Raw genomic sequence first — 15415 nt, forward strand, 5'->3', positions numbered from 1 at the left:
GCACCCACACAGCCACTTGCTCACTCCCACCCCATTGGGACAGGGAGAATGAGAGTGGGAAAACTTGTAGGTTAAGGAAATGTAGCCTAACAATATTAGTGGTGTTCCAATAATAAAATGAGAGTATGAAATTAAGCCAAGGCAGTGGTCACAGGTAGGGTTTCTTGTGGCACTTTTCCCATAAGATCATCTATTCATCTTTTATTGTAATAGACTTCTTTCCAATTCTAAAGAGAATTCAAATTCATGATAATGCAGCCTCTTGCTAATGGATACTCCTTCAAGCATTCACTTTCTTTAGATAGAAATCATTTACTGGAACCCACAGCCTTGTTAAAATTTGTAAATCGACACTTGCAAGCGTTGGGGGTTGATTGCATGTCTTCTCAAAGGATGCTGTTAGTAATGCATTTGCTTGTTTTCTGAAAAATGTCCAGGTGAAATAAACAATGGGATTCTGAAGATAGGGTCTGTGACGATGCCAATTGGTAACTCAACTGAGAAAATGAAAGTGCCTGATGTTTTGTTCTATGAAAATGCACAAGTAAGTATAAATCCTTGGCTTCTGAGGTACAAAGTTTGTTAAATGTGTATGAATGTTCATGCTCATATATATTAAATAACGTACTAACTAAATTTCTTTAAGAATGTTTCTTTAGGATTTGATGCTCATTTCAGATGCCTTCACTATTCCTTTGTGAAGAGAGTGTAACAGTCCTGTTGAAGTAACAGCAACTGAAACTGAATTTTATTTAGATTCTTTGATCAGATGTTGTGTCGAGCGATTTTTTTTCTATTTTTTTTTGTTGCTGCTGGTCTTGATTCACTCTTAGGGCTGGATTATCAATTCCATCCCGAGACCATGTTTTACAGGCTTGTTGTGTGAAGTTGTACCTTCCTTTTATTAGAATTAACACTGCGTGTTTGAAAAGCAAGGCACAGGGTAATTAGTTAATTAGTTATTAGTTAATTGGCTTTTAATGATTTATTTGGTTTAGCTAATTAGTCATTAGTGTGTTACTGTTGCGGAGTTTGTAGTACTGAAGAATAGCTGGTAGTTTGTAGTAGTGAAGAATAACTAGTGAACACAATAAAAGGAAGTAATTCATGAACACAATAAAAGGGAAGGGCTTGATAACTGGGTTTTTTGGGTTTTGCTTCCCCCCCACACTTTTGTAGAGGTACTGCAGCTTTCTTCTCCATCTAGCGTGGAGGCCTCAGGACTGTCAGGCAAGGGTATCCTTAGCTAGGGAATTATCCCCTGAGTTACCTTTAGAATATTTTGCCTCTGAAAGGCAACGCTGATAGCATGATCTTGTGAAATATTTTTCTTGTAGGGGCCTGGTGTGTGTTTGCTTACTTTACCTTTCCTATTCTCTTTCCTCCCTCACTTGCAATTTCTCCACAGAAAGATTATGCTACATGGGTATCACCTACTGAAGGTGATAACAGGCTGTGCAAGGGGAACAGATGACAATCTCCTTCCTCTTCCCCACTAACATTTCATGTGAGATTTCGTTCTGTGTTGCCGTTTCAGTAAAGTACTTAATTTGGGTTCTTTAGAATTGAAATCCTCAGTCTTGTCAGGACTTCTATCTGCATTGTTTTTTCCACCTTCTTGCTTATAGCTTCAGAAAACTGCATACAGCCTGTGTTCAGAAATGGTGCATCTGTTTTATTTAGGCAACATGTGTTAAAAATGCGTCAGGGAACGAGCTGCTCTGCATCTGTCCCTGGTAACTATGAATGCTGAAGGAAACAACAACAAAATACCAGTCAGGATAGCTATTACTATTTCTAAATTAATTGTACTCTTATTTTCTGTATTGCTAGTTTACAGTTCGGTCCTTCAAATGTTGTAATGATCATTCAGCAAAACCTGCTGGAGAGCAATTTGATTGATGGGTCTGGTGCCATACTTCCTCTCCATTATCTAGAAACTACAGAAATAAACCAAAACCGGGGAAAAAAATATATCCTCAGCCCTTTGCAATGTTGCACAATGTAATGAAATACATGATTTTTGCCTCTGTGTGTTTGGTCTTGAAACATTTCATGGTCCAGTGGAATTTGGCATTGCTGTGGAACATTGGTGTTGGTCCACAACAGGCAGAAGGATAGAAATAATTTTTAGGTGATATGCCAAATGCTACTTCCAGGACAGGCTTTGGGGAACATGGATTGATAAAAGTTGACATGCTATTGATGTGTCTGCTTTCAAGTCCTTTGTGTAAATAATTAATCTGAAATGCCAGCATGCATCCTAATATAATGCTTATTTAAGTCCTGGTGAAAAAAAAAAAAACATAAAAGAAGTTTCAATACATAGTATCTCTTGTGGGAAAGCTGTTCTGCAGAGGAACTAAATGTACACATATTTGTGTAATTTAGGATAAAAAAGTAACCAGAAGAAGGTATTGATACCTTAGCAATTAAATAAAGAAATGTAATCAGTGTGTGTACTAAAACTGACTTCCTAGAATTTATGCTGTATCTGGTCAAAGTTATTCTCATCAGTTTTTCAGTGTATACACGTGCCAGAAAATATAGTAATTTGCCTTGAAATCCTCTCCTTATATTGTGTATTGAGTATTCAGTAGTCTTTTGACATGCCTGGTTAGGATTTTGTGTTATTAAGCTGTTTGCAAGAGTTTCTTCCCCCTCCCCCAGCTTCTGTTCTGGAGAGATTTAGAAACCTAAATCACCTTTCACACAGATAGAAACTGAGCATTTATATGCTCAGAAATTACAGGCAAGCTACTGATTTTTTATTATTATTATTTTTGATTTTTTTTTAATCAAGTACTAGAGATAAGATAATGTCAGAAAAATATGTATGTTTAGATAAAGGCAAGCGTTCATTTCTCTAAGTAGGTTGTCTGACCTACTTACACATGACCTATTTTTACTAGATACAGTGGAGAAATATACATGACTTCGCTGAGAGTCTGCATTGCCACATTAGCCTTAAATCCTTCCGATCCTTTTAAATAAATCATTTGTGAGGTGCAAGATGAAGGATGTACAGTGTGTGTTACCTTTTATGATATTGAATATATATAAAATACACTTCAGGCACTTTGACTTCAATTAGGCAGTCTAATTTAGAAGTTGTAAGGCACATCATAAACACTTTTAGACTTGAGCTTGCATTTTCCTGTCTTTCTTTTCCTTGAAAATAAAGTTTGATTGGAGTAGAAAGTGTGTTTGTCATTAAGCTAGACCTGGTGTTTAATCTTCAATAAAATAAATGTGTATAATTTGCATATTCATATCAGCTGTCTTTTATTCCTTCAGTTGAGTTTCTGTAAAGTTCTACCAGGATACATTTTGCTTCCTCACAGCACAATTGCTGGAAAATTGTCATATGCATATTAATTAAAGGTTTTATACTCTGGGTGACAAGCATTCAACTAGGCTAAAAGGAAATGCATTAGGAGTGATTACAGAGAATTAAATATATTTAGGGAAATCAGACACCCAGAATCAGTTGGAGCAGAGGAGGTACATAAGGAGAGTTAGTATTTTTGTTTCATTGTTTTAGTCACTGGATAGATTGCCTCTCTTGTTATTGGCTGAGAGACTCTCGCTATGAAATAAATAGCTGTAAGTATAAAGTTCAAAAAATTTTGGCCCCAAATCCTGAAAGAAAAGTTCCTCTTATGCTACTATCATTAGTGAATGCATAAACTTGAGACTATAAAAACAGGTAAAAATTGTGTTTTTGTTTCTCTAGCACATGATGGTAATGGAAGATATGCTAAAGGACTTTCTGCTGGGAGAACATCTTCTTCTAGTTGGCAATCAGGTGAGTTAAACGTCTCTTAGAATGCGTGGAACAAACTCAGTAATTAATAATGAAATTAAATCTCTGGTTTGCTTCATTGAAATTGCATCCATTTGTACTACTGAGGTATTTGACCTATTTTTTGATTCTTTTTTCCATGGATTTTATGGGCACATATCTGTGGAAAATGTAAATGCCTTAAATGTTTTTTTGCATTGCTATCAGAATAAAAAGTCAAAACATTAATAGTTATGTGTAACATCATTACCATTAGAATCTTCAGTTAATGACTTTGGTTATCCTTCTTGGCTATGTATCAAAACTCTCCTTTAAAATCTCCAGTGGTGGATAAGAGGTGTACACATAAGTATTATCTAAATCTTATTTATTGATAGCAAAATATTCATTTTCTCTAAAACAGATACAGATCTGCTTTATTCTTTGGCTGGTATCTTTGTTAATGGAGACTTTATTGGTGAGATCATGGGGGATGTTGTGTTCCTTTAGTTGGTCGTTGCTGTTTCGTGACACCTTCTAACAGTCTGTAGGCACTCCCAGGTGAGATATGGCAGATGTTCTCCAGCTGGGTATGTTTGAAAGTCTTTGTCCTTCAGAACCATCTTAAACTATTACTGGTGCTGTTAGGTGACTTGAACAGAATTATACACTTTGCCAGTTAGCTCTGAAAAAAAAAAAAAGAGAGCTATTGTTATTATTTCTGTATGTTTGAAGTGTTCGGGAAAGTCATACATTCCAAGCTACCAAGTTGGTTTTTTTCCTCATAAAGTAATCTCCCTTTAGTTTAGCTTTCCCTTAGCAAGGATACAATAGTTTTCTAGCAGATGTTTCTCTTTGTTTTGCAATAGCCTTTGGAAAAAGTCTAACACAAAATGCTAATGGTCTGACTTACATGACAAGGAATATATAATGCTAATTGTTATTATTGTGCATATATTAAAATTACAGTGCAGAGTTTTATATGCAGTCTCATCTATTTAGAGTCCTTGCTAACAGCTTGAATTTACAAAGATGTACTTAACCTCTGTAGGCTTTTGCTGGGATGATGCCAGCTTCTCTCAAAAGGTTTCATCTATTCATAAATAGAAATTAATCTATTTCATAAATGAAATAAGATCCATTTATTCTATTCCATAAACAGTGCTCTTTATGCCAACTTCCCAGCTGGTATTGAAAATGTTATGTAGTACAGATTGCCTGCAGGACCTGTCAGGGAATAGCACGAATGGGCTTCTCCACAGGGGAATGGAGACAGGGACAGTGTCCTTAATGACAAGGTTGACAGTCCCACAGCGTCCAAGCAAGAAGAGCAGGTCTGGGGACAGCAGCCATGGTCAGCCAAGTGCCCGGTGGCTTCCAGATGGGTCCATGATGATGAGGCAGGTCTGAGGTCAAGCTGGGAAGTCAAGTCAGCAGATCCAGGCTGGGATCAGCAAGGTGTACAGGGCCAGGCAGAGCATCACTGCGGTGTGGGTTGGGAAGGAACCGAGGAAAGGGCCTGAGTGTAAACGCAGCTCCCAAGCCATGGGCGGCAAAGGGGACTCCAGTGAGGCAGCAACACCGTGTCAGTGCTGACCTTCAACACCAGCAAGTAAAACCTTAGGTGGCAGGGGAAGAGATTGCAGAGCCCAGTGGTACGCTCAGGGCCTTGACAGACGCTTCGTATGCTCTACCAGTTTAGCAAAAAAAATTTGAAGACTATGCGAGTACGATTTTTAGGGTATGAGGTATTTTCCCAGCAGTGGTATATTCATGTTTAATAATTTAATGTGTGCCACATTTTCTCCAGGCTTATGAATCTAATTAAAGACAGCGTTAAAAGATTTAACTGAGTTGAAATATTGGAACATACTGCTTTGATTCCAGACATCTGCTCAGCTGTACCATTAAGTTGGAAAATCGATTGATTTGCTGTGATTTCTCTTTGGTAAATCAGTAATACTTACAGGTTTTGTTTTTTAATTGATAACATACTTCTGAGTGTTTCCAGGTTTACTCTTTACTAGTTTGTTCCACTGTTCTTATATGCAACTAAGGAAAGGCCAACTGGCCTTTTCTTTTTTAAATACTGTTTTTAAGTTTGATCACTATATTTGGCATTCTGCAGTATTTAGGATCACATCAATCATCCTCGATGTCTCAGGGATGATCACTAACCATTTAGAAATTGCTTGGCTAATTCCTTCAATGTATTACTGTAAATTTCAACAGCACATGATGAATCCTGTTCAAGTACTTCAAAAGCAACTGTATTACATCAATAAACTTTCATTCTGTGTGTGCACATACCTTCCCATTGAAGACATTAGAGTTTTCATCCTGTTTTTGTAAAGCAAATGATTAAAAAATAGGATTTTTTGCTGTTCAGTTACTTTAACAGTTTAGTCCATAATAAGTAGGCAGGGTTTTATGATTGCTTGATACATGTATCAGTGTATACTTGTGTTTCACATTTGAAATAAATAGATAATGTTTTTGCGTGGAGAGACAAAGTGCTGTTTTGAGTTCCTTTCTGTTGTACTTCTTGGTGGTGAATGACTGAATCATGAAATTCAGGGTAGATAACTGACAGTTCAAATATTATGAACCTGAGTATTTCAAAATATATGACTAACATCCCTGTGAATGCTTGTGTAATTTCCTAGATGCTTAAATGAGTTGGTATATACATTAGAACATAATTTGTTCCATCAAAATAATGACTATATAAGTGAGTATCTCCATTCAATTGTGATTAAATGTGCAAGGTTTGACCTGTAGTCTTTCTTTTAGAGACTGGATTTGGTTTTGCTTGGTTGATTGAATGTGGTTTTCCTCTTTTGCCTCTCTTGTTTTCATAACGCATGTGGACACACACAAAATTCCTGTTAGCTTAGGAGTTCTGTCTTTATTTCAGTGTCTGTAAACATAGTGTCTTTTATTTATTCTTTTTAGTTCAGAACTGTCTGGTGAGAGTCCTTTTACCAAGATTGTTTTCAAGATATGGACTCTGACGATTAGTCCTGATGGACATTGTGCAGGTTCATGGATTGACCCACTACTTGGTGTCTTTTACTGTCTCCTTGAATTTCCTATCTTTGGCAAATAGGAGAGAAACTGTGTCAATAAATTTTATTTATGTGGCAAAAGTTGAAAAACAGTGGCTGAAACACTTTTTTTCTGTCTCACAATTTTAAATTTTACGTATAACATTTCTCAGATTGTTGCATTTGGAAGTTGTCTGAAGAGAGGTGTTGGAAATTTTCACCTTTTTTGGTCAAAGGTGAAGTCTTGTCAAACATCACCTATTTTTTAAGAAACCAAACAAAATATTGATAGTTTTAAGGGATTTATGGCTTTCTGAAGAGAGAAGGCTCACAACCTTGTCACATTTGACTTATTTTATAGCCCTGAAGTTCTAAAACACCTAACCACATGTTAAACAAAATTGAAATATTTTATTTGGCGTTACTGTTACCATGATTTATAGTATGAGCTGTTCAGATAGCTGGTCTTGTAAGTTAAAGAGGTTTTGTCATAGCAATGAATCCTGAGCATTTCTGGTTTTAGAGCACAGTCAGCATACAGAAAGTATATAATAACAAGTTGTATTGATTTGGGCTTTTAGAGTTACTCTACTTGCATTGACTGTATAAATATGGCATAGCTATAAATATTATAAATTTTAATATAGTGCATAAATATATTTAAAATACACTTCTACCATAATCTATCATGAGTTAATCTAAAAGAGCACAATTGCAGTTTTATGTAGCAGGACAGATGCAGCTTGTACAAGGTCCAGGCATTCTGCCATGCCTTGGGTACTGCATGTGATCTCTGGCCATGTCTTTGTTAATGCTTCACTAGCCCTTACCCTTTCCATAATGTATCTTTTAAATAATACATATTTACTGGTTTTATTCAAGTTCCAATACATACAGCCAATATTCTCAAGTGCATTTTAGTCAGTGTGTGCCCCTCTGCGTGGCTGTCGCCTGTCAGCTTTGGCACACAGTGCCTGACCTTCTACCCTTACTTTGTCTGTTATAGTCTCTGCACCATTTTCAAAGCGTAAGGCATAGCAATGAAAAGTGACTGAGTGAACATTACTGTCCATATTGTATAAACATTACTAGAATTATAAGGAATATTCTCTATGTCAATCTTCCTGAAGAGTGGACAGAGGAAATGCAGTGTACGTTGGGACACCCTCAGTGTTCATCAGGATTATTCCCTATTTGTCCTCTTTTTCTTGATCTTCTCCTTCCAGAATTCCCGTTTTCTTCTTTGGCAACTTTTATGGCCGTTTCTAAGTATTCAGTACTGGCTGGTCTACCCTTGAAAATTAAATACTACTGTTACCAGTATCCATCCTGCTTTTATGGTAAATTGCTTAATAAGGAAGAACTATATTAAAAAAAAAAAAAAAAGACAACAAATAATATATTTCTTCTCTTCAACAACTATTATTAAGGCTTAGTTGATGCTGGAGTTCATCTTGTTCTAGCTTTCCTATTGCTTATGTTCTCTTTTCAACAAGAAACACAAAGTTGGTAATCAATAAGAATAACCACAAATGCCATTCAGTTACTGATAAAATTACTGCTGGATACAGAAAACATTTAAATTCTTTCCTCCTTCTTTTCATTGTGTGGTAATTTGGATTGTATTTCTTGTCCAAAATTGTTGCCCTTCTACTTCCCTGTGTACAAGGAAAGCACTTTACAAGGTGATAAAACAAGCCTGTTCCTGAACAGCTTGTAGTCTAATTAGATGATGTATATATAAGGGAAAATCAGAAAGAAATATGAAGTAGAATACGAATGAAGAATTCTATAAAGGTGCTATATATTTTTATAAGTAATTTGAAAGAAAACCATGACAAAATCGCTAGCAGCACTTGGTGAAAATGTTTATGTAAGCCCACAGTAAGTAGACTATCACAAGTACATTGAAGGAACTTAGAAATGTAATGGCCTTTTGGTACATTTGGTAATTTATTTCCTTGATAGAAGAAAGTAATTTCATCCTTTCTGCTGCCTTTCTTTAACTGAGTGGTTGACTTAAATGAACTCTTGGACTCTCACTAGGAATTCATTTTATTCTTGAAGAATTTAGTAGGACAGATGATTGAGTCTTTCTTAAAGATATTTAAAAGGACGTACTTCAATAGATCTTTCCTTCTAAGATAATATTCTTATTATTATCTCATTGTGAAGTTGAATTAAGTAGATACTAAGGGTGTATTAATATCAGTCACCAGAAAACTTTAAATAACAAATGCTTGGCATTTTAACTTTTCTAGAAATAAAGGACTTTGTTTTCCTTCTTAGACTTGTATAAAAATGGGCAGCTTCCTCTGCAAGCAAGAATGTACTATCCTAAACTGATTTTTATTATTATTATGAGCATGAAGAAACTGAGCTCCAAATGAGCTAAATTGCGCCAAATACTATGATATTTTTGCCTAAGGAATTCTGTGTGATAGTTATGGAAGACTCTGAAAATATTTCTCTTTTACTTGCTATAGTCATAAAAGTATATGCACACGTGAGAATAAGCATGCTCTTTAAATATGTCTGTGCTTAACAGTATTGCTTTCTGCCTTTACAAGTTACACTGAAGAACCAGAATTAAAAAAGAATCAATTAATCGATTTTGCTTTTGGATGTTTCTTCCCACAGATTCTTTCTGTTGTGAATTTTTCATATGCTCCTCTCCATTGAACCACACTTATCTTACCTTGCTGGAAATGTCAAAATTGTATTTAGCCTGACAGGGCTTTTCTTAAAGTCAGAAAAAGGCATAAACTCTGCAAACTTATCTAGACCTGTAGCCAGAGGTGTATCCAAAGCATTCCAAGCGTGACTTCTATCAGGAATTAATTGTTCTTATGGTGAAATGTTACTGTTTTACTGTCACCATAATTTTTGCATGCCCCAGATGATAATCTCACAATAATATAATGAGATTCTAAATAGAAGAACACTTACTGTTCTGACTGATAAATATGTAGATTGCAGCTGGGGTAAGACTTAAATCACCACTGCTTTTATGCAGCTGTGTTCCTTTGTTACTAACATCCAAGCAAGGTGGCAATGATGGGGTCTATCGCAGTGGTCCTCTGGTCTAGTGTCTGCTGGTGACACACCTTCTGCAATTATTACACTGCATTATTCACATTTGTACCAAGGAGAGAGTGGTGATCTTAATAACACCTGGAGTTTTGAGAGAGTTCTGTGTAGGTTCTGCTTGTTGCTCTAATAATAACAGTACATTTAAAAAAAAAAAGAAATCAGAAATATGGCTGGTATAAAAATAGCAGCCTCAATCAAAGTGCATGCATTCTTGCAAATGTTTTTGTTGGCAGAAACAGGCAAGCTGAGGGCATGGACAGTAGTTCAGTGCCAGACCCAGTGTTAGAAACTGTACATTAGCAAAAGTATTTTCCTTTTCTTCATTTTCATCGTTCAGCCGTAAGTTTCTGTGATAATGAAACTATCAATATAACTCTCTCTATGAAGTCACAAACTGAGAACTCTGACATGAGGGTTCCGTATATTAAAATTTAATGAAATGTCAAGATTGTCTTTCATTCCTTAATAATACAATTTTTAAATTAATTATAAAACAATATTTCCTAAAATTAGAAAGTGATAAACTGCTTTTTCCTCCAGTTTCAAAATTTGTTTAATTCTTTTATAATGAAACAGGTGGTCTGCTATGCAGGATGGCTGTGTGCTGAAATGGAAAAGGTGTGATTGCAGTGTCTTAGCTGAAGGGCAGTACTGAAGAGCACAACATGGCAACCCCTTTAACTGCTTCAGTATGCTTGCAAATCATTTAAAAGAAAACAAATATGAGGCAGCATGGTTTAGAATTTTTTACCCAATAGTGTGTTTTTCTAAGAGGCAAGCTATTGATTTCAAAGACTCGGGTCCAGTTCTTTCAGACTACAACTTTATTGACTTCAGTTGGGCTGTGCAGGGAGAAATTTGTCCCACTACTGTAATAACTGCATCCTGAATTGCAAAATGCCTCCTGGGACCTGTAACAACCTTGTTTATATTTGAAACTGCGGTTACTGCTAGAAGATTAAGTAATTTTATCCTTGGTAACAAGTGTTTACAATGTCAGTTAGGAGAATTTTTAACTAAGGGATTATTTTGCCTTCTAATTGCATAATTTCCTTTTTGTTATTCATTAGTGCAGATATTTATTTCCCATTTTTCTATTTCAGTTGTCCCATATGTCTGATGGAATAAAAATTGTCTAATATTTGCTTTCTGAAAATTTTTATTCAGTTCAGCTGAAACACCAACACAGATGTTCTTTTCTACCTAATTAGCATATGTTTATATTTCTGATAAATTAAGTAACTGCAGTAGTGCATACATAAATAACATACAGCAAGTGTTAGTGGCAAACTGCTTTGTCCTTTGAATATTACCTTAGGCTGCAATCATTGCAAATTACATGAGATTACATTCTGAATCCAGTCCAAGTTCAACTCCGTCTTTTAGTATGTTCATACGAAAGGTAGTTCTGATTCTTTCTGCTTTAAATAGTTGACTGCTAGCTGTGTGGGTGTCCAGAAGATCCAGCTTGATCCCTGGCACTGGGTATAGACTCAGGGGAAAGAAAGGTGACTGTTGCCATTTTTTGTCACTTCTTGTTTCTGAGGTGCCAGTAATCCATATTAGAGGGTTTTTTTCCAAAATGAGTTAGCATTTTCCACATTTCTTGTGCACCTGAAGAAGGCTCCCAGGCATATTCTTTATCCCATGAAGGTCAGGTGAATTTGGAATAAACCTACTTTTCTTGGCCTTACATTAATGAATAAGGACCGAACTCATCCAAGCTCTTTTTTGCAGTTTTTTAATGGTGCTAAAGAGCCTTCTGAATAGCCTTGGTCTTTTCCTTCCTTTCTATTACATTGTGCCTTCTCAATGGAGTAACTGAGACAAAGAGAAAGTAGTAACTTGTCATGAAGTAGGAATGTGGAGGGGTGGAATCAAAAAGCTTTGACTTGATCTTTGCTCCAGCTACTGTTGCCAGCCAAGGATTTTATGTGGTACACCACAGCCTCTATGAAGGCACATAATGTACTCTCTGAAGCAGTTCAGTCTAGAAGTTGGGCAATGTTAACGTGTTTGTAACAGCTAAAATCTGGTGGGAATGCCTTTCGGCTTTTGAATACTGCATGCACCTTTTAAAAAAATGTATCTCGTTCTGAAATCGAGGTATACTTAACATGAAATAAAAGGAGGTGTGCGGGGAGCCTGGCGAGATGCACAAATACAAATGAAGAGAGGGCAAGATGTGGCCGTGGCACAGCTCCCATTGACTTCACTGCGTTACTGTGGTAACCATGCGCTTTCCCTTCCTCCACAGTGGTCCTCCACCGTGCTTGTGTCCTCTGAGCATTCTCTCAGAAGTGAGGTGCACTCCTCTTAGTGCCGTTGGTGATAACAGCACGAACGGCAATACGCAAAGCCAGCTATTCGGTCCTCTTTCTACAGAAGAGGGGGGAAAAAATGTCGCATTGTTATTTTGTAGTTGGGAAAATATTCTTTTCGGGCATAATTTTAAGAATCTATCGCAAACATGAAAACCACACGTGCTTTCCGTTAATGCACATGAAAGCCAAATTTTTTTAAATTACAGTAACCATTTTGTTTGATATTAAGTATGTTTTACATTGATTCAATATGTTGATCTATTTCTTCATCTTTGTACTTGCCACAGCTGGCTGGAGTCCCACTCTGCAGCACAAAGGATATGCAGTCTGTTTGGGATTGGTACAGAAACTGTGTGCAGACATCTGCCCAGCTGTCTTAGAAAAGTAAATGAAGCTGCTTTCAGCATGAGTGTTTTGTGCTTGACATTAGGAGTATTCCTATTTATTCACCCATTCAAGATTTTAAGTATCTGACTGCAAGTAGTAGGAAACATATGGCAATAAATCTGTCCGTGTGCACTACTAGAGCATTCTTACCCTGTTTCCAGTTCCTTTTGTTGCTTCTGATGCCATTCCTGAAGTTGCATATTTCCCCCCAAATGGGCATGTTCTTTGAGTTCCTGGAGGAATCTGTTAGCACCATTTCATCCTCTGTTTCAAAATAGTGGAGAACTGTGTTTCCAGTGACAATTTTCAGACATGACTGGCGATAAGCATTAAGTGTGTTTCAGCTTCTTACTACACCTATATGTAAAGCTGTAGATTTTTCGGAAGAATCAGGTGGAAGAATGTTCATGAGGGACATGTGGCAGAGCACTAACTTGAGTTGGCTTTCCTGTGTTGGAGTTGAGTCTGCAGTAGAATCTAGGTAGTTCTATTTTTGTTAGCTCTGTGGTATTTTTTCCTTTGCTCTCATGGTGACAACTCTCCTTTGATTTCAACTACTACACATACGAGCACGATGCTTCATTCTCATAAATGTAGTCAGATGAGAGACTGTGGTCCCATTTTGAGAAGCTTAAACAGTCTGCAATTCTGCAGCTGGCAGTTACCATCTCTCAGCTAGAACTTAGTCATAAATGTCATAACTTGCAGCTCTGAATGCTCCTAGTCTGTTTCAGTGCCAAGTGAAACAGATTAGTGAATCTCAAATTGGTTTAATCTAGTCTCTTTCATCTTTTTGTGGGTTATATTTATCTGCTTTGCTGTACACTGGTGTGGACTACTAGATGTGTTCACGCAGTCAGAGAATCTCAGCAGAGGGACAGTGTCTCGTCAAACAGCTTTTGGCTGGCTTACAATTGAATTTTCCTTTCTACTAATACTTTTCCTTTTTCCTTTGCAACCCTTGGCAATCTCGCTGTCATTCTGAGCTCCCAAGTCTGCAGCCACATTCTTGCAAAAGGGATAAGAATTTCTGGATCTCAGCTGTCATCTTGGTCTGCACCTATGTATTTTAGACCTGATCAGGAATGTACTTTTGAAGGGAATCTCCTTTACTGCAATTTGATACATGTCAAAGGATGCTTGACCTGGATTCTCTTAGGATGAGACTAAAGTAGAAAATGTTCTCCAGCAGCACACCTAATTCATGCTGTCTGCTAATTGCTTCCATGGGACCATGCTAAGCCTGGGCTGAAGTACCAGCTGCTGAACAGCTTGTACGGGACATACCAGGGTGTTAGCAACACCTGATTCACTGCCTAAACCCACTGTCCTCGTTCTGCACAGCTAGCTAGTGCGGACATCCAGCAAAAGGAGAGTTATAGATCAGTTTGATTTCTAGCCCAATTCTGATTCCATCTGGGCCTTTTTTTGGTAACTCCAGTGGAACGGGATTAGCAAATATTACCAAGGCAATGCTCTAATTCCACATGACAGTTACAGAATGTTTTCTATGACCACCAAGAACTACTTTTCCCTATTAAGTGCAAGCCGACTTCCTAGCATTCACAGCTTCTTAATATCTTTGTGAAATAAAAAAAGGGCTGGGAAAAGCTGGTGTTAGTTAAAAGGATGTATTGGCATCTGTGACCATAACTGTAGGGATGCAATCCTATTTCTGGTTATTCCTAGTAAGACAGATAAGTATTTTGCAAATATATACATGCAAAATAAAATTATATCATTAAATTGTGTTCAGAAATCATTGATGTGGATTGAAATTGTATTTGTCTCTAAAGGAATATGGAAAATATTTTAGCAGTTTTGGAAAGTTATCTTTTCTATGTTTACAACATTTAAATGTGTGCATCTAGACTACGTCTTAATACTATATTTATTTACTGCAGGGTGTTGGGAAAAACAAGATTGTTGACAGATTCCTTCACCTTTTAAACAGACCCAGGGAGTATTTACAGCTGCATAGGTAAGAATGTGTTACATTTCCATACTTTGTGTTTATAATCTGACTTCCCGTGTTTTAAAACTCATGTTTCTGAAGTTTAATTTGTTCTTACTGTTTGAACAAAGACCCAGTTATGGCACACAGACCACAGGGATGTATCTTTTTTGTAGGCAGAGGCAATAAGCTGACAGGCTGAGGAGGGTGTACAAGATTCTAATGCGATCATATTGCTTAATATAAGGGGAAGTAGGAGGCAGACTGTACTGATGTTAAACTATGCTCAAGAAGAAAGTAATATTTTGCTGTCATTTCTGGATAGATTTCCCTAAGCATGAGGTACTGTGTGAGGGGAAAAAATTCAAAGGTACTTGTTTGAATAATTCACTCATTAGACAAGAAACATTTTACATAGTAAAGGCCTTTTCTTTTTTTTCCTTTGCCACTCCTGCTAAGCACGTGTACTTCTTTCTCACCCAGAAACATTTGAGTTAGAAATATTTTTTTTCATATGCAAGCTAAAAGACAGACTTCAAGACGATAAACCAATTGAAAACAATTCAAAAGCTGAAATTATATCAAATTACCTGCCTACTTTTTATGACATGAACTTTAAATCAATAAATTGAAATAAAGACTATAAGTAAAATAAATTTAAATAAAGACTAAAGGCTATAAGATTGAGTTTCAATTGACCTGCATCTTTTTTCAGCTTCATACCTAATTTTACCGCTCTGTCTTCAACGTCCTAGCTTCATCACCCTGTCTCTTCCCATAATCACTGTTTTTTAAATAATGCTAATAAAAAAGTACATCTTTGATA

At 36.7% G+C, this 15415-nt stretch overlaps 1 protein-coding gene across 3 annotated transcripts in view; it reads left to right on the plus strand.

The window, feature by feature from the left end:
* VWA8 (von Willebrand factor A domain containing 8) overlaps positions 1-15415 on the plus strand; it is a 194830-nt gene that overhangs the window by 76427 nt on the left and 102988 nt on the right. For all 3 annotated transcript variants that reach the window (XM_042805822.1, XM_042805819.1, XM_042805821.1), the window contains exons 19-21: positions 438-544; positions 3737-3808; positions 14540-14616. In XM_042805822.1, the coding sequence (XP_042661756.1) occupies positions 438-544; positions 3737-3808; positions 14540-14616 (256 nt within the window). The remainder of the gene's footprint in view (positions 1-437; positions 545-3736; positions 3809-14539; positions 14617-15415) is intronic.

Source organism: Tyto alba, unplaced genomic scaffold (assembly GCF_018691265.1).
Source record: "Tyto alba isolate M040663 unplaced genomic scaffold, T.alba_DEE_v4.0 Super-Scaffold_45, whole genome shotgun sequence".
In the NCBI taxonomy this organism is placed as follows: domain Eukaryota; kingdom Metazoa; phylum Chordata; class Aves; order Strigiformes; family Tytonidae; genus Tyto; species Tyto alba.